The sequence below is a fragment of the Myxine glutinosa genome, chromosome 5 (genome assembly GCF_964187855.1).
Source record: "Myxine glutinosa chromosome 5, kmMyxGlut1.1, whole genome shotgun sequence".
NCBI classification, from domain to species: Eukaryota; Metazoa; Chordata; class Myxini; order Myxiniformes; family Myxinidae; genus Myxine; species Myxine glutinosa.
This window is the reverse complement of record NC_136265.1, coordinates 104,572,076-104,596,951: the sequence shown is the minus strand read 5'-3', so window position 1 is coordinate 104,596,951 and position 24,876 is coordinate 104,572,076. Positions and strand designations below refer to the sequence as shown.

Below are 24,876 nucleotides of genomic sequence, written 5' to 3'. Positions count from 1 at the left end.
ATTACCGCACTGGCTTTAGTTATATATATTTTGCTTCTCTGTTCACTCCTTGGCAGGTCACTAGCTGCACTTGGCAGCCGATCACATTCATAATCTAGTACTTGAGGATGAGTACCTATTTCTTATTCCATTTGTTCAGGTTCTGTAACTATTTTTTTCAGAGCACCCGACTTTGTTGATCGTTTTGCCATGTCCTTATCAGTTGTATCTTCACAAGTATAAACATGATCACCGTTCCCCTCATCTTCTGGCTCTGATTTTCTCTTCTGTGCTCTTTTCCCTTTCCCTAACTTTACCATAGGTCTATGTCTGAGGGTAAGCTAGGGTCAGGACACAGCATACAAACCTCTGAAGTACAACATTCCTCTTCCTTCGACTCTTCTGGACATCGAGGAGCAGGTACTTGATTACCGATACCTGGATTGACACTCCCATCTTCGTTTGGCTGTTCAAGGCTCGGAGGAGGAGACACTTTCTTTAAGACAGTGGGACAGTCTGCTCTCAAGTGATCCTTTGCCTTACAACTATGACAACAAGGCTCATTCATCATATAAAAGACTTCATAATTCTTACCTTCAAATGGAATGACAAAGGATCCCCCCAATTCCGTGTCATTGTACAGTTCAATGGAAAGTTGTCTTTTAAAAGACAAGATATGACGTAGTGCAGGCTCATGACATCCGAGAGGCACAGGCCTAATGTGTGATCTTAGCACCCCCAATCGTTCCAAGAATGGCACAGCCACATGATCAGCAATAAAGGGAGGCATGTTAGAGAGTATGATTGGTGTTCCAAGGCTCGAAAGTGGTTCTACTTGGACAAACAACCCTCCTACAACAATGCCTTTCTCTAACACCTTATTCGCTGCAGCCTCTGATTTAAGTAAGAACACAGCTCTTCCATACATTTTAGAGGCTGCAACTATTACTGATGAACCTACAACAATGGACATTGCGCTCACATATGCTTCCATTTGGGTAGTTTGTCCCAACTCGCATCCCACGCCATGTTTCCTTGTCAAGGACTGAAACGGGTGTGCTTTTTTCCCCACACCTGCACCAGAAGTGGCCGCAGCGACATCAACTCACTCAGTATGCATCGGCAATCGGCATGATTCAAAAATAATTAATTGTCCCTCTTAGAACCAAGGTAACAAAAACATGTTATTAATCAAATAACACTCACTCACACACTCGCTCACCACACAGTGTGCAAGTTCAGCACACTAAACGATGATTAAACCAAAGAACAAAAGGATCGCTAAGTACTTTAACGATAATGCCGCAATAAGGCGAAACTAGTCCCACATAGGCACAGCTAGGCCTTTTTTTTTTTCTTTTTCTTTTTTGTATACTGAATCGAAGTTCGTGAAAGAGCTGACATTTACTTCACAAACAAAATATATAAAAAGAGGGAGCGGAAGACAAGAGAAGGGGAAGCACACAAACACTTGAGAGCACACAACATTTAAGAGCAGGGAGATGTGTGGGAGGGAGAGGGCTTGGGGGGAGAAGGGTGCCTGAACACAAAAGGACTGATTAAATCAAACGGAACGTCAAAATAAAGCAACAAAATGAACCAACTCGGTTCAGATACCCAAAACAAAACAAAAATACAAACAAAAACGGTGGAGGATGAGGATGAAATGTCGAAAAGTAGCACAGCTCGAGGAGCAGCAAAAGAGCGTGGCGTGGCGTAGTAGTCATAGTAATAGTAGTAGTAGTAGTATTTTGCTCTCAGACAGGACAAGCCTGCAAGTGTTTTTTGCGGTTTTCATTATACGATTATACTAAAAATAAAGCACTGGTTTTAGTGCACCTTTTCATTTTAAAAGTTACGAGCAACGGTACCCGCCCTAAGGGCGGGGCTTCAATTGGGAGGCCCAAATGAAAAGGCTAAATATCAGAAATTGAAGGCTTTTTTTCTTTTAAACGATTTATGTAAACATGCGTTAAATCTCGATCGGTGCAGCCGTTTGTGTGGCACCCGGGAAAATAACGTCATGCGGGAGAAAGTATCAGCAGGATGTGGCAGTGTGGGAGTCCACGTTTCTGATCCTCCTTCATGCCGAAGTAGCCCACCACTTCTCCAAGCATTCCGCTCTTCAGATCCACCATGAGAGATTTAAGCTTGATACTGAAGACGCGTGCAGTTAGTACTCCCGATGTCGTATGTACTCCCGATACGTGTTTCCTTCATTGTAAAAACTACCAAGTCAACAGTTAAAAGGATTTTGAGCCGATAGGTGTTACGGCCTTGGCAAAATCGATGGAGACAGCGATCTGTTAGCGTATACACCACCCAAATAGCTATGTGGAATTCTCTCATGTAGAGATTAAACGTCGTTTGAACTTTGGCTGAAGTCATTATTTACTTTTAATGATGTTTATATACGAATGATGTTTAATGATGTTTATATTGGTTTTGGGTCGTCCTTTCCACATATCTCGTGGGATTGTGAGTTGGAGAGACGGCCGTGATGGCGGGGAGGGGGTGGGAATTCTCTCAAGCAGGGATTCAACCCATGTCCTTATAAAAGGTCTTTGTCCGAGGTCATCGAGTCCGATCGGTGCAGCTGTGCAGCGATCGGTGCAGCCGTTTGTGTGGCACCCGGGAAAACAACATCGTCACAATGGAAACATTGTCACAATGCACGTTATGCGAACGCGAATGTTATGCGGGAGTCCAAACCTGAGAATGCTGGAGACCAAAGCTGAAATTGGAAAAACTAAATAGCCTATTTTACTCCTGGAGATCCCAGGATTACCCACCCAAAATATCGTTGCGATCAGTTCAGCCGATTTTGCGGTACCTTCGAACGGACAGACAGACGGACGGACATTTGGTGAATTATAGTAAGATTCATGCTTTAGGTTAATTCTTCCATTCCTTTCAAATTTTTATTCATCCAGAAAAATATTGTTTGAATACACATTTTCACACGTCTTGCTCCTGCTTTCATCACTGTGCAGTAATTGCGATGCATTCTGGGTGTTATATTTTGAGGAGCTCGTACCCCTCAGTCTCCACACCCTCAGTGTCAGATGACCTTTACCGAAGTTGGTACTTGTAGTACTCAAGATGGATCCTAGGCCGTGGAGTGATGGCAAATATCAAAATATATAATAACTTCCCCCAAATGCGAGTGCAAAAATATGCAAGCTCCGCTGAAGTGTTGCAGTACTTTAAGTAGTACTTCCTGTAAAAGGGGTGCACACCTAAACTTGAGGCACATGATTGGTTGGCAAAAAAAATTCACAGTTTGTTGAGATTTGTCAGGTAAAAGTGAAATTGAAGATACAGAAGCACGTCGTACCTTCGGATATGTTCTAAAGGCTCCCAGGTTCACCTTTCCTGCCGATATAGTTCTCGTGGGATCGATCTGCGGCAATAGAGTCAGCGGCAAAACAGGTGAGCGAGTCGTACACGAGCACCGATGAATGGGGAGAACAGGCGAGTGGGAAAGCAAGTGAACAAGCAAGAAAAGCAAGAGACAGATATGTAGAAGAGAGACATCAGATGCTTCCAACTCGAGTTATGGTCTGCAAAACGATTTTCAAGGGGCACATGACCTTTGACACCAAAATCATATCGGTTCATCTTTGCGTCATAGTACAAACCTGCACCAAGTTTGGTCAAAATCCCTTTTGTGGTTCACAGGTTTTTGTGGTGCAACTAAAATCTGCCATTTTCTGCTGAAGGTCACATGACCTTTGACCCTTTGAACCAACAATAGAACCAATTCATCTTTGCATCAAAATATGCCTTTGTAAAAAGTCTGTTAACAATCCTTCAGCGGATCACAGGCTATCATAGTCGGATGGACGGACAGCAACCCAAAAACATAATGCCTCCAGCGGCGGAGGCCAAAAAAGTTTGAATATCAGTCACAAATATGTGCATACAGTTATAGCCGAATGGTGTCCTGGCACAGCTAAAAACTGTGATCCCGGTGCTTCACAGGTGATTCAATGCGTGTGCCGTCCCTCAGATGTACGTTAAACTGGGCATCCCGACTTCCAGCATTAGGTGGTGGCTGTTAAAGATCCCAAGGTGTCCTTCAGGAAGGGTTATCGTAGGCACCCTGAACAAATTACAAATGCCTGTCCTAACCTACAGGGGGCACTGCATCAGCGGCACAGCTGCAACCCCAGAAGATTATGTTATCTGCAGCCATGGGCCACATACGGAATTAAGACACAAGTGACCAAGTGAACACCATGAAACGTTGACAGCAACCTTTATCTGAGGTGGGAATTCGGAATCCAACTCCTCCAACTCCAACTCCAGTACCAAAAGTACCTTCTTTTTCGGTACTAACATTTGAAAAGTTACTGCAACAATTATTGCAGTGCGTGCACGTAGTGTCCAGACTTGGGGCCTTTCTTAATGGAATAGGTGTATAGGTGTCCAAGAACTCTTGATGGTGTTTGACAGTTTTGGAGGCTTTAGACTTTCTTGGATCATATGACAATCTTTTTACTTCTGCTTCGTTGTAAAAATGGCTCTTGTGCAGTTTTGGGGTCAGGCATGTGTGGTGAATCCAGATTTAGGACAGGCCATACCAGCAGCATCAATCATTCAAGTCTGGCATGCAGCTGTATGTTGAGCAGACTACGCACATGTTTGCAGGACAGGGTAAAATAAATAAATAAACAAGAAGACGTCATGCAGAGCACGATACTTGCAAAATCCACCACCCCCCCCCCCCCCCCCCCAACAAAAAGAAATTCCATTGATACAGAAAATTATCCATTTCATCAAGATTTAAATTGACAATCTTGATCAAAGCTCGGGTCAATAGGACGACTAGGTCCCCCGTCGTTGACGATTTCTTGGATTTTGACGTGGCGACCAAATTTTCAATAGCGTTCTTCCTTATGCCTGGATACACCCACACACCAGATTAGAAGTTGGGACTTCGCTTATTTTTCAAGATATTCCGCTCACAAGGTTCAGACATACATGGCGGCGGCCATCTTGGATTTTCACGTGGCGACCCAATTTTCAAAAGCTTTCTTCCGTATACGTAGATACACCCACACACCAGATTATAAGTTCGTAGTTCGTTTATTTTTCAACATATTTCACTCACAAGGTTCAGACATATATATGGTGGCGGCCATCTTGAATTTTGACGTGGCGACCCAATTTTCAATAGCGTACTTCCTTATGCCTAAACACATCCACACACCAGATTAGAAGTTGGTACTTCGCTTATTTTTCAAGATATTCCGCTCACAAGGTTCAGACATACATGGCGGTGGCCATCTTGGATTTGAAGTGGCGACCCAATTTTCACTAGCGTTCTTCCTTATGCCTAGATACACCTTGGCGGCGGCCATCTTGGATTTTGACGTGGGTTGCACCCACACACCAAATTAGAATTCGGTCCTTTGCTTACGCACGCACACATGGACGGAGGGGAAAACCATAGTCCCCCTTTCGCTCCGCGGTGCGACGGGGGACAAAAAGTGACGATTTTTCAGATGAAAAACGATTTTGGAACGTTGACCTTGAGTTTATCTTTTGACCTCAAAAATAGTTCGTTTCCCTATTTAGTGACTCGATGTGCAAATGCTGTTCAATTTTCAAGTCAATCAGATAAAAATTGAGGATTTTTGAAACTTTGCCTTTGTCGACCTTTTGGCCTATGTTGACCTCAAAAAGAGTTGGTGGTTGAATTCAGTGACCATATATGGAAATACAATTAGAAGTTCAAGTCAATCGGATGAAAATTGATGATTTTAGAAATTTGGCCTATGTTGACCTTTTGACCTTTTGACCCCAAAAACAACAGGCTTCTTGGTTATGACCAACTCGTATGAAGTTTCGTGAAGATCGGTTAAAAATTGTGACCTGCAGGCCGGTGACAGACAAACAGACAGACAGACGGACAGAGAGAACCACAAACGCAACCGACCAATACACTTGAAAATCTTCGATTTTGCAAGTAATAAATGACAATCGACAGGTTCGGAGATTTTGTTGGAAGAGGTGCCAATAAATGGTCGGGATCTTGCTGAGCCTCGTTTGTTTTCTGCGTGCGCATCCTCAGACCCAGGCCTAACTAAACAGATGCTAATGAGAGGAAACGAAGAAGCGAACTTGGTTAATGTTAAACCTGGATTTAGACATAAAAATAAATAAATAAATAATTTCCTCAATGTGCATAGTGGGAGGCATGTCCATGCACGATGGAACGGTAAACGATGGTCTTACCACAACGGCAACAAATGGCTCTTGGAACTGTTGGTTGAGCATCTGCGTGCTGACATCGATGCCCGACAACCAACAACCGTAGCCAGGGTGACTGTGGTACCAGCCAATGGCATTCTCCAGACGTCCCACCTGGAAAACGAAAAATCAAGATCATGAAGACAAGAAGAAGACAATCAAGACAATCAAGACAATCAGTGGCACAGCTGCGTCCCCAGCCCATGATACCAACCGCAGCCATGTGCTGCATGAGAAAGAGGAAGATCGTGTTTATTGTTTTTTTTCTCCCAAGAAAGCAACAGGTACCTGTCTCAGGCATAAGAGTGCTTCCGTTTGAAGAAGCGCAAAATAAATAGGAATAAAAGTGGAAATTTTTCGAATCTTTTTCTGACGGGAATAAAAATATGTTTATACTTTATAAAGGAGTAAACGTAATAAAATTTATGGACGGATTGTAGATGGGGACACATTATCTTAATTTAAACTCTATCCCGAAATGTTGACGGTCAACGTCATATGGTGGTCTGAACAAAACATGCCAACATTGGATCGTGGGACAAGGGCGGACGATCACCAAGGGTAGTTTGTGGGCGATCACCAAGGGTAGTTTGTGGGCGATCACCAAGGGTAGTTTGTGGGCGATCACCAAGGGTAGTTTGTGGGCGATCACCAAGGGTAGTTTGTGGGCGATCACCAAGGGTAGTTTGTGGGCGATAACCAAGGGTAGCTTGCGGGCGATCACCAAGGGTAGTTTGCGGGCGATCACCAAGGGTAGTTTGCGGGCGATCACCAAGGGTAGTTTGCGGGCGATCACCAAGGGTAGTTTGCGGGCGATCACCAAGGGTAGCTAGTGGGCGATCACCAAGGGTAGCTTGTGGGCGATCACCAAGGGTAGTTTGTGGGCGATAACCAAGGGTAGCTTGCAGGCGATCACCAAGGGTAGTTTGCGGGCGATCACCAAGGGTAGTTTGTGGGCGATCACCAAGGGTAGCTTGTGGGCGATCATCAAGAGGAGTTTGTGGGCAATCGCCAAGGAAAGCTTGTGGGTGATCAACAAGGGTAGTTTGTGGGCAATCACCAAGGGTAGTTTGCGGGTGATCAACAAGGGTAGTTTGTGGGCGAACACCAAGGGTAGTTTGTGGGCGATCTCCAAGGGTAGTTTGTGGGTGATCTCCAAGGGTAGTTTGTGGGCGATCTCCAAGGGTAAGCCGCGGGCGATCACCAAGGGTAGTTTGTGGGCGATCACCAAGGATAAGTCACGGACGATCACCAAGGTTAGTTTGTGGGCGATCACCAAGGGTAGTTTGTGGGCGATCACCAAGGGTAGCTAGTGGGCGATCACCAAGGGTAGTTTGTGGGCGATCACCAAGGGTAGCTTGTGGGCGATCTCCAAGGGAAAGCCGCGGGATCACCAAGGGTAGTTTGCGGACGATCACCAAAGGTAGTTTGTGGGCGATCACCAAGGGTAGTTTACGGGTGATCACCAAGGGTAGTTTGCGGGCGATCAACAAGGGTAGTTTGTGGGCGATCACCCAGGGTAGCTTGTGGGCGATGACCAAGGGTAGTTTGTGGGCGATCACCAAGGGTAGTTTGTGGGCGATAACCAAGGGTAGTTTGTGGGCGATAACCAAGGGTAGCTTGCAGGCGATCACCAAGGGTAGTTTGCGGGCGATCACCAAGGGTAGCTAGTGGGCGATCACCAAGGGTAGCTAGTGGGCGATCACCAAGGGTAGCTTGTGGGCGATCACCAAGGGTAGTTTGTGGGCGATCACCAAGGGTAGTTTGTGGGCGCTAACCAAGGGTAGCTTGCAGGCGATCACCAAGGGTAGTTTGCGGGCGATCACCAAGGGTAGTTTGTGGGCGATCACCAAGGGTAGCTTGTGGGCGATCATCAAGAGGAGTTTGTGGGCAATCGCCAAGGATAGCTTGTGGGTGATCAACAAGGGTAGTTTGTGGGCAATCACCAAGGGTAGCTTGTGGGCGATCACCAAGGGTAGTTTGCGGGTGATCAACAAGGGTAGTTTGTGGGCGAACACTAAGGGTAGTTTGTGGGCGATCACCAAGAGGAGTTTGTGGATGATCTCCAAGGGTAAGCCGCGGGCGATCACCAAGGGTAGTTTGTGGGCGATCACCAAGGATAAGTCACGGACGATCACCAAGGATAAGTCGCGGACGATCACCAAGGGTAGTTTGTGGGCGATCACCAAGGGTAGTTTGTGGGCGATCACCAAAGGTAGCTAGTGGGCGATCACCAAGGGTAGTTTGTGGGCGATCACCAAGGGTAGCTTGTGGGCGATCACCAAGGGTAGTTTGTGGGCGATCACCAAGGGTAGTTTGTGGGTGATCACCAAGGGTAGCTTGTGGGCGATCACCAAGGGTAGTTTGCGGGTGATCAACAAGGGTAGTTTGTGGGCGAACACCAAGGGTAGTTTGTGGGCGATCTCCAAGGGTAGTTTGTGGGCGATCACCAAGAGGAGTTTGTGGATGATCTCCAAGGGTAAGCCGCGGGCGATCACCAAGGGTAGTTTGTGGGCGATCACCAAGGATAAGTCACGGACGATCACCAAGGATAAGTCGCGGACGATCACCAAGGGTAGTTTGTGGGCGATCACCAAGGGTAGTTTGTGGGCGATCACCAAAGGTAGCTAGTGGGCGATCACCAAGGGTAGTTTGTGGGCGATCACCAAGGGTAGCTTGTGGGCGATCACCAAGGGTAGTTTGTGGGCGATCACCAAGGGTAGTTTGTGGGTGATCACCAAGGGTAGCTTGTGGGCGATCACCAAGGGTAGTTTGTGGGCGATCACCAAGGGTAGTTTGTGGGCGATCACCAAGGGTAGCTTGTGGGCGATGACCAAGGGTAGCTTGTGGGCGATGACCAAGGGTAGTTTGTGGGCGATCACCAAGGGTAGTTTGTGGGCGATCACCAAGGGTAGTTTGTGGGCGATCACCAAGGGTAGTTTGTGGGCGATCACCAAAGGTAGCTAGTGGGCGATCACCAAGGGTAGTTTGTGGGCGATCACCAAGGGTAGCTTGTGGGCGATCACCAAGGGTAGTTTGTGGGCGATCACCAAGGGTAGCTTGTGGGCGATGACCAAGGGTAGCTTGTGGGCGATGACCAAGGGTAGTTTGTGGGCGATCACCAAGGGTAGCTTGTGGGCGATCACCAAGGGTAGTTTGTGGGCGATCACCAAGGGTAGTTTGTGGGTGATCACCAAGGGTAGCTTGTGGGCGATCACCAAGGGTAGTTTGTGGGCGATCACCAAGGGTAGTTTGTGGGCGATCACCAAGGGTAGTTTGTGGGCGATCACCAAGGGTAGCTTGTGGGCGATGACCAAGGGTAGCTTGTGGGCGATGACCAAGGGTAGTTTGTGGGCGATCACCAAGGGTAGTTTGTGGGCGATTACCAAGGGTAGTTTGTGGGCGATCACCAAGGGTAGCTTGTGGGCGATGACCAAGGGTAGTTTGTGGGCGATCACCAAGGGTAGCTTGTGGGCGATGACCAAGGGTAGTTTGTGGGCGATCACCAAGGGTAGTTTGTGGGCGATCACCAAGGGTAGTTTGTGGGCGATCACCAAGGGTAGCTTGTGGGCGATGACCAAGGGTAGTTTGTGGGCGATCACCAAGGGTAGTTTGTGGGCGATTACCAAGGGTAGTTTGTGGGCGATCACCAAGGGTAGCTTGTGGGCGATCACCAAGGGTAGTTTGTGGGCGATCACCAAGGGTAGTTTGTGGGCGATCACCAAGGGTAGTTTGTGGGCGATCACCAAGGGTAGTTTGTGGGCGATAACCAAGGGTAGCTTGCGGGCGATCACCAAGGGTAGTTTGCGGGCGATCACCAAGGGTAGTGTTACGTGGTCCTCCCGGTAACTACCTGGTCTTGGTGACCCCCGGGCTGTGGGAGGACCCCGCCAGAAAGATCTCTGATTTATATGCGTTCGTAATGCAATCAATATGAAAGACACAAACAATTCAGGTCAATAAGCAACCCCACACCAAGGATCCGGATTAATTAATAATATATTCTCAATCCATCAACACAATCAACAATCAATCCGCAATATTACTAAGATGGCCATCTCATATATTTCCCCCCTTTCCCCACTCACGACCCCTCAATGGTCACTGTCCCTCACAATGTCTCTGGGCCCCTCCAGACCAAGGTGAAGGTCGACTTCTCCGCAAACGGGCGGTTGAACGAACCCCTGGCTGACGTGCTCCAAACGTGCACGTCGCGTACCGGGAACAGCTGCTGCAGCGCACACCTCCTTGCAAAGCAAAGCGGGCAAAGTAAAGCGCGGCTCGCAAAGCGCGCGAGGCCCAAGGTGCGACCAGTACGCATCCTTGTAGACGTTGAGGCGAACTGTGCCGGACGCTTGGTTCCGTGCACGAACCCACGGCAACTTGACGCGTAACCGGTAATTACCCCGCGCAGGTAACTCCTCTCGCCAGACGGGCTTTCAAACGCAGCGTTCCCCACGCTGCTCAATACAGACCCCCGCTCGCGTCGGAGCTGGGCGAGGAGGAAGAAGATCGCCGCTTCTCCAGGACCTCGTGTCTTGTTTTTCTTCTTCCGGTTCACTATCCCGTTTCCGGTCTCCTGTTATCCGGAGCCTCTCTAACCATTTAACCACAACAACCTTTAATAGAATAAACATTAATAAGCAATGACATGAATAGTAATTCCCCTAAATCCAGGATCCGTAACAGTAGCCAGTGGGCGATCACCAAGGGTAGCACGTGGGCGATCACCAAGGGTAGTTTGTGGGCGATCACCAAGGGTAGTTTGTGGGCAATAACCAAGGGTAGCTTGCGGGCGATCACCAAGGGTAGTTTGCGGGCGATCACCAAGGGTAGTTTGTGGGCGATCACCAAGGGTAGCTTGTGGGCGATCATCAAGAGGAGTTTGTGGGCAATCGCCAAGGATAGCTTGTGGGTGATCAACAAGGGTAGTTTGTGGGCAATCACCAAGGGTAGCTTGTGGGCGATCACCAAGGGTAGTTTGCGGGTGATCAACAAGGGTAGTTTGTGGGCGAACACCAAGGGTAGTTTGTGGGCGATCACCAAGAGGAGTTTGTGGACGATCTCCAAGGGTAAGCCGCGGGCGATCACCAAGGGTAGTTTGTGGGCGATCACCAAGGATAAGTCACGGACGATCACCAAGGATAAGTCGCGGACGATCACCAAGGGTAGTTTGTGGGCGATCACCAAGGGTAGTTTGTGGGCGATCACCAAGGGTAGTTTGTGGGCGATCACCAAGGGTAGTTTGTGGGCGATCACCAAGGGTAGCTTGTGGGCGATCACCAAGAGGAGTTTGTGGGCGATCACCAAGGGTAGTTTGTGGGCGATCACCAAGGGTAGTTTGTGGGCGAACACCAAGGGTAGTTTGTGGGCGATCACCAAGAGGAGTTTGTGGACGATCTCCAAGGGTAAGCCGCGGGCGATCACCAAGGGTAGTTTGTGGGCGATCACCAAGGATAAGTCACGGACGATCACCAAGGATAAGTCGCGGACGATCACCAAGGATAAGTCGCGGACGATCACCAAGGGTAGTTTGTGGGCGATCACCAAGGGTAGTTTGTGGGCGATCACCAAGGGTAGTTTGTGGGCGATCACGTTACCCTCAGCAGTCGCTTTGTGATTGCAGATATCGATTTTTTTATTGTTCATTTCGATTTTTGGGGTGAGGCCATCGTCGCACATGAGGTGCATCCTGATCACTCGCGGATGCTCTTTTTTAACTCGTATAACAAATTTTCAACCACAAAGACAGGTACGCAGGAGAAGAAGGGATAAGTCATTCAACCGTGAATAGGTGAACCGTCAATACAGGTGTGCTGTGTATTTATTAATATAAACTTTAAAGTTGAATTCAAATTTACAGCAACATTCCCAAGGTACGTTTCTCGTATCCGAGTTCGAGTACGGTAATGGTAGTGGTTGCTTTGTTGTGGAAACAATCTCCAAACAACGTCACTCTCTTCATCCCACGCACCTGCTTCACATTCTCGATGTAGGCGGCCATGTACTCGTAGGCCGCGGCCTGTGCGTTGACGCGCGTCTCCGTGCCCTCAACAGGTAGAGCGAAGCTGTCCATGATGAGCATCGTTTCGCCGTCCACTTTACCAAGCATGAGACCCATCACCTCCAGAGCACCACCTGCCCGTGCATGCATCACCATCTTCAACAGCGCCAGTGCTGAAATCTTGCAGTATTTGAAGTAGTGGTTGCTGTAAACGGGTCCAAATCTGAGCTCAAAGCATCAATACAGTGGATATCAAACCTCGAGAGGCAAATCACGAGTTGGGAGGGGGGTAAGTTGGGGTGGGGGAGTTGGGGTGGGGGGGGGGGGGGGGAGTTGGGGTGGGGGGGGGGGGAGTTGGGGTGGGGGGGGGGGGGAGTTGGGGTGGGGGGGGCGTTGGGGTGGGGGTGGGGGGGGGAGTTGGGGTGGGGGGGGGGGGGTTGGGGTGTGGGGGGGGGAGTTGGGGGGGAGTTGGGGGGGGTGAGTTGGGGTGGGCAGGGTGTGAGTGAGTTAGGGTGATGGGGGGGGGGGGGGGTTGGGGTGAGTTGGGGGGGGGGGGGGTGAGGGGGGGAGTTGGGGGGGTGAGTTGGGGTGGGGGGTGAGTTGGGGTGGGGGGGGGGTAAGTTGGGGTGGGGGGGGGAGTTGGGGTGAGTTGGGGGGGGTGAGTTGGGGTGGGGGGGGTGATGGTAACAGTGGGGGTGGAGGGGGTGGTGATGGTAACAGTGGGGGTGGAGGGGGTGGTGATGGCAACAGTGGGGGTGGAGGGGGTGGTCATGGCAACAGTGGGGGTGGAGGGGGTGGTGATGGTAACAGTGGGGGTGGAGGGGGTGGTGATGGTAACAGTGGGGGTGGTGATGGTAACGGTGGGGGTGATGGTAACGGTGGGGGTGATGGTAACGGTGGGGGTGATGGTAACGGTGGAGGTGATGGTAATGGTGAGAGTGGCGGTGGTGGTGATGGTAACGGTGGAGGTTATGGTAACAGTGGAGGTGATGGTAACGGTGGGGGTGATGGTAACGGTGGAGGTGATGGTAATGGTGAGAGTGGCGGTGGTGGTGATGGTAACGGTGGAGGTGATGGTAACGGTGGGGGTGACGGTAACGGTGGAGGTGATGGTAATGGTGAGAGTGGTGGTGGTGGTGATGGTAATGGTGAGAGTGGCGGTGGTGGTGATGGTAACGGTGGAGGTGATGGTAATGGTGAGAGTGGCGGTGGTGGTGATGGTAACGGTGGGGGTGATGGTAACGGTGGAGGTGATGGTAATGGTAATGGTGAGAGTGGCGGTGGTGGTGATGGTAACGGTGGAGGTGATGGTAACGGTGGGGGTGATGGTAACGGTGGGGGTGATGGTAACGGTGGAGGTGATGGTAATGGTGAGAGTGGTGGTGGTGGTGATGGTAATGGTGAGAGTGGCGGTGGTGGTGATGGTAACGGGGGGGGGGGGTGATGGTAACGGGGGGGGGGGGTTGATGGTAACGGTGGGGGTGATGGTAACGGTGGGGGTGATGGTAACGGTGGAGGTGATGGTAATGGTGAGAGTGGCGGTGGTGGTGATGGTAACGGTGGGGGTGATGGTAACGGTGGAGGTGATGGTAATGGTGAGAGTGGCGGTGGTGGTGATGGTAATGGTGAGAGTGGCGGTGGTGGTGATGGTAATGGTGAGAGTGGCGGTGATGGTAATGGTGAGAGTGGTGGTGGTGGTGATGGTAATGGTGAGAGTAGTGGTGATGATAACGGTGGGGGGTGGTGGTAACGGTGGGGGTGATGGTAACGGTGGAGGTGATGGTAATGGTGAGAGTGGCGGTGGTGGTGCTGGTAATGGTGAGAGTGGCGGTGGTGGTGATGGGAATGGTGAGAGTGGCGGTGGTGGTGATGGTAATGGTGGGGGTGATGGTAACGGTGGGGGTGATGGTAACGGTGGAGGTGATGGTAATGGTGAGAGTGGCGGTGGTGGTGATGGTAATGGTGGGGGTGATGGTAACGGTGGAGGTGATGGTAATGGTGAGAGTGGCGGTGGTGGTGATGGTAATGGTGGGGGTGATGGTAACGGTGGAGGTGATGGTAATGGTGACAGTGGCGGTGGTGGTGATGGTAATGGTGAGAGTGGCGGTGGTGGTGATGGTAATGGTGAGAGTGGCGGTGGTGGTGATGGTAATGGTGAGAGTGGCGGTGGTGGTGATGGTAATGGTGAGAGTGGCGGTGGTGGTGATGGTAATGGTGAGAGTGGCGGTGGTGGTGATGGTAACGGTGGGGGTGATGGTAACGGTGGAGGTGATGGTAATGGTGAGAGTGGCGGTGGTGGTGATGGTAATGGTGAGAGTGGCGGTGGTGGTGATGGTAATGGTGAGAGTGGCGGTGGTGGTGATGGTTAAATGGTGAGAGTGGCGGTGGTGGTGATGGTAATGGTGAGAGTAGCGGTGATGGTAACGGTGGGGGGTGGTGGTAACGGTGGGGGTGATGGTAACGGTGGGGGTGATGGTAACGGTGGAGGTGATGGTAACGGTGGAGGTGATGGTAACGGTGGAGGTGATGGTAACGGTGGAGGTGATGGTAACGGTGGAGGTGATGGTAACGGTGGACGTGATGATAACGATGGAGGTGATGGTAAAGGTGGGGGTGGTGATGGTAACGGTGGGGGAGGTGATGGTAACGGTGAGAGTGGAGGTGATAACGGTGGAGGTGATGGTAACGGTGGAGGTGATGGTAACGGTGGAGGTGATGGTAACGGTGAGAGTGGAGGTGATGGTAACGGTGGGGGAGGTGATGATAACGGTGGTGATGGTAACGGTGGTGGAGGTGATGGTAACGGTGGTGGAGGTGATGGTAACGGCGGTGGAGGTGATGGTAACGGTGGAGGTGATGATAACGGTGGAGGTGATGGTAACGGTGGAGGTGATGGTAACGGTGGAGATGATATGATGATTATAGCAGCGTTAGCGCAGGGAGTCTAGTCGCTATAGTATAGCAGAAATTGTGGTTACGGGAGGGAGTAACCGATCCTTACTCTTTACTCCAAGGTTTGGCCGCCAGTATCTCCTGCTGTTGTTTTTTGTCGTATTTATAAATCTCATCAAAGCTCTGCACCTCCACCATACTGTTCGTCGCTTCCCACGTTCGCTGTGGCACCGACGGTCCTGCCGCCGCCATTCTGCCTTCAGCTGCACAAAATAAATTACATCACAACATTTAGTTGTTCGAATCACAAGATCATAACGAATAACGCATCATCGCTTACAAACACCAACGACGATGAGGCCTCAATAAATATCCAAAGACAACGGGAATTCGTGAATGAAACATAAACTCTGTTTGTCACAAGTTATTGAGAAAATGTGAAATTTTCAATGGACATACATTAAAATGAGGGACGTTTCCTCACAATTCATGTTATGATATTCTGGGTTAAAATGGTCGACATTACTCATTAGCTCAAACATACAAATTCAAGAGGTCTCCCTGAAAGGACTAGTGAGTAAAAGCGGTAATCACAAAGATGAAGACCGTGACGTATTCTTCATAATTCCTTCAACCAATTTTTTTAGGTTAGACCAATTATTCCAACAAACACTGCTCAAACCACGACACTTCCTTTTAAAATTCTTCAGTTGTTATTGTTGTTTTATTTCCTCAGGAAGGACCTGACAATCACCATTCCTTATTTGCAACCACAATTTATGTATATAGACCCGTTCTGGATTTAACGTAATTCAATACCAAGAAAATGTTCGGTTTAACCAAGCGATGTATAAAATACTGCCACGCACTATAGCGCCATGGCCGGCATGCAACGGTGAATGCCCCTATTAATCCTATAACGAGAGTCCTGAAATCATCAGAGTCTATGAGCTGGAAAATTTTACAATAACTTAGGTCAAAGAACTTGTATATATAATGTTAAATATTACAAAGAATCAAGGAAATGGACACAGAAGCTAGGTAGTGTATTGTATTGCGTCATAGCAGAAGTGGGGGCAACGGTGGGAGTGTGGTAACGTGTGGATAACGGTAGGGGTGGTGGTAACGGTGGTGGATACTCAATTTTCCATTGTCCCATAATGCTCGTGCCGTATAAGCTTGCTATCGCTTGCCAAGCCCTCCGTTCCTTATCAACCGTTTGGTTGGAGTGCTTAAGCCACTTGGAGGGCGCTCTCCAAGCTGATTGGTAATGGAACAGCCCCTCGCACAATACAACGTTCCGCTTTTTAATATAGTTTGCGGAGTCTTCCGTTTGGTTGGACGAGTGGATGACGGCGGGGTAAACGCGGGTGAGGACGTCTATTGTTATAGTTTTTATTATATTATGATTATAATTGTTAGGGTTTTATTTTATAATCAACTTTTTACCGAAATAGTTATGCACAATAAATGTTGAGAATAATGACGTGCGAAAGGATGGCACCGGATGCACAATGATGTCACTTCTGGTTTTCTTTATGACCAATCACAGGGCAGCATTTCAAATTATTGAATTTTTTTTCTGTTTGTGAAGTGCGGGTTTCGTTGGTTCCCTCAGTTTGGTACTTTTACCGCGTTTGCTTTAATGGAGCCTGCCAAGCCGTACGATTACGATTTAATAGACGTTCCTGTATTGGATTTCACCGTTATTAACACCGAGGATGACATTCCAGTGGATTCGTGGTTCGGTAAGACAAAGACTCGAGAGTGACTCGACTTCGAGTCTGAGGCGATTTCTTCACGCTCATCTTGTTTATTCGATAACCACGACGAGTCGATGTAACAAAAGCTAAATTGTTGCTTGGAAAGGAATATTAATATTATCGTATTGATTTTTTTTTGTTGTTAAGGGTTGTTGTTGTTTATGGAAATGTATTATTATTATTATTTTGTATATATATATATACATTGTATATTTTTGCTCATAGCAAAAAATAAATAATAAAACCGTATGTGTATATATATATATAATTATATATATATATATATATATATACTGTATATATATATATACAGTATATATATATCCAAATATACATTATATGTGCAGTTCTCCAGCTTTCAATGAGCGCAAGTATATATATATACACGGTTTTATTATTTATTTTTTGTGGGAATTTTAAATTAAATTCCACCTTTCGTCCATGTGGCGTTAAATTGTCCGGATGTGTGGGCGGTCACAAGTTTGGGCTACTTCCGGTTAGCGACCGTCACCGCCATTGTCACGCAGTTATAAAGGATTCCTTAGCAACGATTTAAACGCCATTGCTTTTAATAACCAGGAGGAGGCCGTGGGCCCATCTTGCCTGCGCTACACCGAAGTAATTGGTCAAAACTATGCAATTTAATTGCGGGATTGAAGGGGAGTGGGGAGGGGACCATGTGCACGACCAGGGTTATATCGGTTTCCAAAACAAAAATAGGGACGATGCCCCTGGGCTCACCTGGTAGAGTAGGGAAAGACTGTACTAGTTTGGATTGAACATTCCATCCCCAATTTGCGGACTCGTCTCGATATTCGACGATACTGGACCCACCAATCCCAGCTCCCAAAATGGCAATGGGCTGATTTTGTCAGTCATTGATAAACTCTGCCTCTAAATCTTGTGTCCCAAACCCATCCCTCTCTGTACCCACCGTACCCAGTCGTACCCAGCTGCTCCTGGACTCTGTGTCCTTTCCTCCTGATAAGGTGGAAAAGTTTGTCAACCCTCGACTCTGATTCTGCAACTGGACCTGACGGCATCAGCCCACGGGTCCTAAAATCCTGTTCTTCCGCTCTTTCACTCCCTCTCTCTGTTCTCTTCACCCTCTTTTGCTCAAGGTCATCTGCCATCTGCTTGGAAATCTGCCAACATCACCGCTTTACACAAAAAAGGTGCAAAAACAGATCCTAGCAACTACAGACCAATCAGCCTTCTCCCAATTATCAGCAAAGTCATGGAATCCATCATTGCTTCAGATATGAAATCTTTCCTCTTCTCCAATGGCTTGATCTCTGATCATCAATTTGGTCTTTTCTACCCCTGCTAATTTCACCCCAAATCCACTTTTTTGAAATACCAACTTCTTTCCTGGAAGTCCTTGGTGTCCTTGTGTTTTATATTTCTCCCACCCCCTTCCAACGCCTCCTCCCCCCAAGCCCTCTCCCTCCCACACATCTCCCGATGTCCCTGCTCTCAAATGTTATTGTTTGTGTGCTTCCCCTTCTCTCCCCATCTTGTCTACCGCTCCCTCTTTTTATATATTTTGTTTGTCTGTTTGATTTGTTTGTGTGATAAATGTTAGCTTTCATGAGCATCGATTCTTTATACAAAAACAAACAAAAAAAACAAAAACAAATACTGTTCAAGTCCTGTCGCAAATGACTGCAGCAGTGTGTCCCTGTGGAGAATGTCACCTGACTTTGGTTAGACCCTTCCATGTTGACGTGCATGTTCGGCGGGCCGATCATGTCTGCAATCTCGAGGTAGTGATTGCAATGTCATGTGAATGGAGATGTTGATGGGACAAAAGGCAGGTATTCCACAAACCGATGGAGATGTATAGTCTGGAATGATTCCTGCAGGTTTGAAAGACTTGAGTGCCAATAGAGTGGACATCCTGATAATGACGGTCCAATACATCCCAAAAGTGCTTGAGCCGCGTGTTCCTGAGATGGTTGTGCTGTCTCGTCATCTGATCATGTACCTGTGGAAAGCAAGTTCTTATCCTGAAACGACCTATTGTTTTGTGGATACATGCAAAGAACGGGGTAAAATTAGCTCGAAATACTTCCTGGTTGTCACCAGCCAGGATTTGCCATCGGATGGATATGGAATCTATATCAACGGCACGCGCAGGTCATTATTCAATTTGTAGAGAACGTGCACGTTGGTGCAATGCCCTTCAGCGAGCCAATCAGGGACCTCCAAAGGTGAGGCAATGGCTACCTTCATAGAAATGACTCCCAAATCTTGTGGTACTGTTGATTAAAAAAAAAAAAAAAAGTTTAAAAAAACTGTCGAGTGGTAGAAATCCCATGTTGCGATCATTGCAATCATTCAAGAACACCGTGTGACTTGATCACATGTACCTCGGTGTGTCAGCAGCACATGTTGGCAAAGTGCTCTATACTAGGAACATTAGCAATTCTTTCCCAATGGATTCATTTATTGTTGTTCACCCCCTAATAATCTCACCAGCACCACAAAATGTTTTGTAATTTGGTTTTGTGTTCCTAGATGAGTGTCTGGAACAAGATGATTCTGCTCAGGCTGAAATTGATGATTTGGAATTTCCCCATGAAGTACCCGTACAAAGTGAAAATGCCCAGTCCGATGTTGAGGATGTCACTTTGGGAGTGACTGGCATCTCCGAGGTTGCAGCACCATCCGGTAGGAGCAATTTTTTTTTCGTTCTTGGTTTAATGTTTTTGCTTTCTTTACTCTGTGGGCTTCTAATCATTACTAGGATACTTTTGTTTGATGCAGGAAGTTGTAGAGCTAAAATGTACACTCGTGTGACATGCTTGCGTTCCATGTGCAGTCGTATATACATGATAAATATACCCTTTTGTTGTGGTCGTCATGTCTTTTCAGTTGCCTTGTTCGAATCCTGCGAGTCGTATCAACTTGACCATAACAGTTGACTGCTTTGGGGTCTTCCTTGCCGTATTAAGGGTCCTTGTCCTCTACCGTACAGATCAGAAGTCCAAATCGGCCCAGGGTTATGCCAATCTGGCATTGCACGTGGTGTGCTAAGTCTGGCCGAGCAAGCCGGATACGTGCTGTGGTCATGGTGTGTGGTGTTGAGAACGACAGCCAATTTATCCCTTAAAAGGTGTTTAATCACCCAAGGAAAACCACCACAGCCAGAATGCCCTGTGCGCACCCCTCGTCGCTGCCAATCATCAGAAAACTCGATCCACAACCATGAGCAACTTTTCTCTGCAAATTCCTCACATTCTGCTACCTGCTGCAAAGTATTGTTACAGACGCGGATTAGATGTTATATTTGCCGAGCGGAGGCTCCGCGACCGAACAGTTATTCCCCGACTAAAACCCGATTCAACCCAAACGTTGGCCGTATCGCACCGCAGCTGCTCAATCTGGAAAACTCTAAAGCGACCGAATGCAAAGAGGAAGAAGACGTACAGAAGAGTAACTGGGTTTATTATTATCCACACATATAAAAAGGAGCAGTCACGATTATTTACAGGGACATGAGACGCAGGTGACACAGTGAAAATTATTAGCTTATACAGACTTAACTTATTCCCAGGACAGAACAAACAAAGACACTGACTCACGCGGGGAATTGCAGAGTGGATTGCTGGAAGGAGGTGTGTGGCTGGAGGGGGAGGACGGCACGGAGCTGGCTGGAGCTTGATCCCGCACGGGACGTCGGGCTGGACCTCGACGGCCGCTGATGCCACCGGGCCTGTCGTGTGCGCGGGATCACGGGTCGGAGCTGCTTGGTGGAGCCGATGCGCTGGTGGGGGGGTCTGGCGTGACGGGTTCTCTCCTCCTTACGCGCTCTTGCTCTGATGACCCAGCTCTTTTTCGTCCCTCCTTGTCTCAACTCAAAGTGCATCTCCTCGGGGAACACCCCGCCGTGGGTTATATAGGCCCCGCCCCTCAACCTTTGCGAACCTCCCCCAAACGTTCTCTCTCCGCCCTCTCAAGCCAAACCCCTTGTTCATGGTTGGTCGAGTGGGGCTGGCTCACTCCTCCCCTCTCTGACGAGGTGGGGACCCGCCTTTCTTCCCCAACCCTGCCTCGTGGTCAATGGCGGTTTTGGAGGGGAGGTAATTGGGAATCGAGGCTCTGCAATGACGAAAGGGGATGTGAAGGAAATGGAGATTTTGGGGATGGGAATGAAAGGGGATCTATTCTCTTTCACTGGTGCAATGGAGTACTTCAATTAATGGGAGACACAGCCTTACCCTAAAACACAGAATAAGAGATAACTATCAACAGGGGTATTCTATTACTTGGCTGACGTGTATGCTTGTGGACTAATTATGGGATGCCCTTTCACCTTTACACAGCTCCGGAGGCAGGGGGGCGCAGAATAACAATAATCATCACCAATTTACCACAATACAACACAATCAAAAAAATACAGGCCTCATATCCGCAACACTGCACCCTCCTCCTCTTAGGCACGTCCCGGGCCTACAACTTTTATTTAGTGTGACACGTAGGTGTAGTTCCCTCTACTTTTAACCTGACCCTGAGTGCGACAGTTTTAAAACATAAATAAATGTGTCCCGCTGCTCCATTGCACCCTGCCTAACAGACTTACGCCCACAGTTAACCGAATTGCGGAATGGTCTTCAAACTACACACTGACGGTGGGAAGCATTATTTACAATGACGCTATTTTTATTTACAAAACTAACCCAGGACCTGTGATTGTTCTTTCTGGGGGGGAGACAGTCTGCTCTGCATCGACGCACCATTAAAGCACCCAAAAACGCACCAATACACACCCAAGCACCAATCGGTGCAGCCACCATTGTTCATCAATGTTCAACAACAAAAAAAAAATCAACAACCCCTAACCCTGCAGGTGATCTCTTGCTCTTCGGCTCCCTCTGCTGGTTATTATTATTTGTTCTTCCAGATGTTGTCATTCCTATGCTTTGCTTACTGGCGGCCTATTTGCAATAAAGTGTGCCCAATGTGTCCTTTTTATTTTCTTTTATTTATGGCCCACAGGGCCGACTACGTGTGCTTCACCTGTGTGGCATCGGTGCCCTGTGGCCAAGGTCCGCCAGCAAGATTTCGGGCCCTCATGGCCGGTTCCAGCAGAGGGGCCATGCCCCAACCCATGGGGTCCATAAGTGGTGCTCGGCCACAGGCATGTGGTCCATAATGTGGTGCATCGATGCAGACAGCTGGTTCTGGGAATTTCGGGCGCACAATGGCCGACCCACGCACGCTCCCCTCGGCGCCCCATGGCGCACAGGTCATGTGGGAGACAAAAAGAGACAATTGAGCGAGGGGTAAGGTCACAAGGGTACACATCAATAAGGCAATGCAAGGCGAAATGCGTACGGAGGGCGAAGTGAGAAAGCTCGTCCCTACCGTACGTCACCCCCCTGTCACCTACACTACCCTTGCCCTTACCCCATATTTACAAAATCTACCCATTTACAAATTCGTCACTACTGTCACGTCTTCCCCATATTTCTCCTATACCAAATTCGTCTCCACAATCCCTCTACTTCAAAATTTGCCATCACCAAATTCATCATCAATCCTCATAAGGAGGAAGAGATGGAACATCAAAGCACAATGTCACACCCACGTCATGATGCGTCTCACAATCCAAACATTTGCATCATAAAAAATAATCCAAACATGGCATGGTGTGGAGTACCTGTCACCTCAGGTGAGTGGATGCAGATGGTGCGAGGAGACTTCATCCTAACTACTTTCTAAATGACATTAACACACTTTACACTACCCGGGGTCTCTCCCTGCCAATCCATTGGCCAACTTACACTATGGGTTCTAAAAACCAATTCCCATTGACCAAACTGTGGTGCTTCTCAATTTGGGGTCTCACTCCCCCGATTCATCTCCCGGTGCCCTCGCACAATTTCTGGGCTGCGACGTGTAGCTCTCCCAGCAGGTCTACCCACCTGCGCACCTCCACCACTGCAGTTGCCTCCGAGCTTACCTGCTCCTTACCCTAACCTATCTACCTGGGGAAGGCCCTCTGGCGCTCTCCCCACTCGGTGCCCTCTCTGGCACTGGGCTACCCGGGTCCGTCCTCGGGATCCTCGGGCCCCATCCACAACTCTACTACCGGCTCCCAGAGCCCACCTGCGGCCTCACCTGGCCGACATCCTCACAGTGGTGGAGTGCCCAACCAACTACACACACTAACAGGCTACACGCCCAGCCATTTCCACAACACTAATGCACCCATCCAAAGACCATTCTTTCACCTGCACCACAGATGCCAATATCCAACCACAATTTACCTGTACCCTCTACCTAACACTTACACTACCCGCCCCGGGTATCCGTGATGGGGGTCCACTCTTCCCCCATTCACACCTTCGCACCATCCACTCCACTCCACAATTTCCACCATACTCACTCCACGACCATCCATTCCTATACTCCATTTATTCCACACTACCATTTATTCCATACACCTGTCCTCCATTCACCTGTCCTTGCACACCTGTGCAATCATACCTGGTGCCACCTGCACCCTCCTCCTCTTCCTGGACCAGTTGGTCAACACAACACACATCACCATCACTCACTCATACACTGCTCCACACACCTGCTCAGTTGCACACCTGTGCAATCACACCTGTTCAATCTTCAAACACACGGCATCATCTCATCTAACTACTCCCCTCTGAAACTTGCGCTTCCCAGTCGCCCCTTTAAACTATTGCGCTCCCACGTCATTATCATCCACACTAAACTACCTGCGTCCCCACTACAGGTATCAGTCACTAACTAACCTTAACGTTACCTAATGTCATCTTCGCTAGATCCCTACACACGATATATCCTAACCCTCCCGGGCTAGTTTTCACTGCCATCAACCTCATAAGCTATAGCGCATTTGCCCCACCCTTCTGTGAGGGATGACAGCGTTGCCATCCCACCACAGCGGGGCATCTCTCACTACCATCCCCCCAGTCCTCTGACGCTACGAGCCCCCGTCGCAAGAGGTACTGGGTCCTGCCTCGGCATCTAGAGCCGAGGCGATCCATGAGGGCGCCTGCTCGCCGGCATAAGGTCTTATCCGGTCGGCATGGACGATCCGAGGGGGGGTCCGTGGCCCCATTTTGATCTTAATGACCACGTCACAGATTTGCGACAGGACGACTCCTGGGCCTTGCCAGGGGGAGGTGAGTTTTGGGCACCTTCCCTTCCGCCTCCGGGGATTAAAGAACCAAATCTTCATCCCCGGAGCGTATTGACTCCCCTGGCTCCGGTCGTCGTACCTGCGCTTCATCTTGGCCCCCGCCAGATGGAGCTGGTGGCGGGCGAAGGCATGGACCCGCTCCATGCCTTCCTCCAGGTGACGTGCGTAACCCTCCCTCGGCGGTGTGTCCGTGGTGTCTGGCACGGGACCGCATAGCAAGTCGGCGGGAGCCCGTAACTCCCGCCCATACATAAGCAACGCTGGACTGCATGCGGTGGCCCCGTGCTGGCTAGTTCGGTAGGCCATCAACAGGTACGGGAGATGTTCGTCCCAGTCATCCTGACGGGTGGTGGTGAACAATGCCAGTTGTTGGATCAATGTTCGATTGAACCTTTCCACCATCCCGTCAGATTGTGGCCGCAAGGGCGTGGTCCTGGTTTTCCGAATTGACAGGAGTCTGCACACATCTTTTAGCAATTGACTTTCAAAATTTCGACCCTGATCGGTGTGCAGCTCCTGTGGAATCCCGTGCCGACATACAAATCCTTCTACGAAGGCCTGTGCTACCACCCCTGCTTCTTGGTTGGGGAGGGCATGGGCCTCCGGCCACTTGGTGAAATAGTCCATTACAACGAGGATATACTTATTACCTTGGCGGGTGCGGGGCAGCGGTCCTAGAATATCCATAGCCACCCGCTCAAGGGTGGCCCCCACCTGATGTAATTGAAGGGGGGCCCTCATCCTCCGTGCTGGTCCCTTTTTGGCAGAACAGGCGTCGCATCTCCGACACCAGTCCT

General features: G+C 49.0%; 2 protein-coding genes across 6 annotated transcripts in view; one reads left to right on the top strand and one right to left on the bottom strand.

Annotated features, from left to right (window-relative positions):
* COPS5 (COP9 signalosome subunit 5) overlaps positions 1-15,851 on the bottom strand; it is a 96,851-nt gene extending 81,000 nt beyond the window's left edge. Inside the window, exons 1-5 of one of the 4 annotated variants that reach the window (XM_068116702.2) lie at positions 15,728-15,851; positions 15,243-15,396; positions 12,212-12,446; positions 6,223-6,351; positions 3,317-3,382 (exon numbers count right to left, since the gene is read on the bottom strand). In XM_068116702.2, coding sequence (XP_067972803.1) covers positions 3,317-3,382; positions 6,223-6,351; positions 12,212-12,446; positions 15,243-15,385 — 573 coding nt within the window. In that variant the 5' untranslated portion in view covers positions 15,386-15,396; positions 15,728-15,851. Of the gene's footprint in view, positions 1-3,316; positions 3,383-6,222; positions 6,352-12,211; positions 12,447-15,242; positions 15,397-15,592 lie in introns of all 4 variants that reach the window. The other 3 variants (XM_068116701.2, XM_068116700.2, XM_068116699.2) reach the window with 3 other exon arrangements.
* Positions 15,852-16,673: 822 nt separating this feature from the next.
* Positions 16,674-24,876, top strand: part of TPX2 (TPX2 microtubule nucleation factor) — a 42,513-nt gene continuing 34,310 nt past the window's right edge. Inside the window, exons 1-2 of one of the 2 annotated variants that reach the window (XM_068116694.2) lie at positions 16,674-16,881; positions 19,417-19,569. In XM_068116694.2, coding sequence (XP_067972795.2) covers positions 16,779-16,881; positions 19,417-19,569 — 256 coding nt within the window. In that variant the 5' untranslated portion in view covers positions 16,674-16,778. The remainder of the gene's footprint in view (positions 16,882-19,416; positions 19,570-24,876) is intronic. The other variant, XM_068116695.2, reaches the window with a different exon arrangement.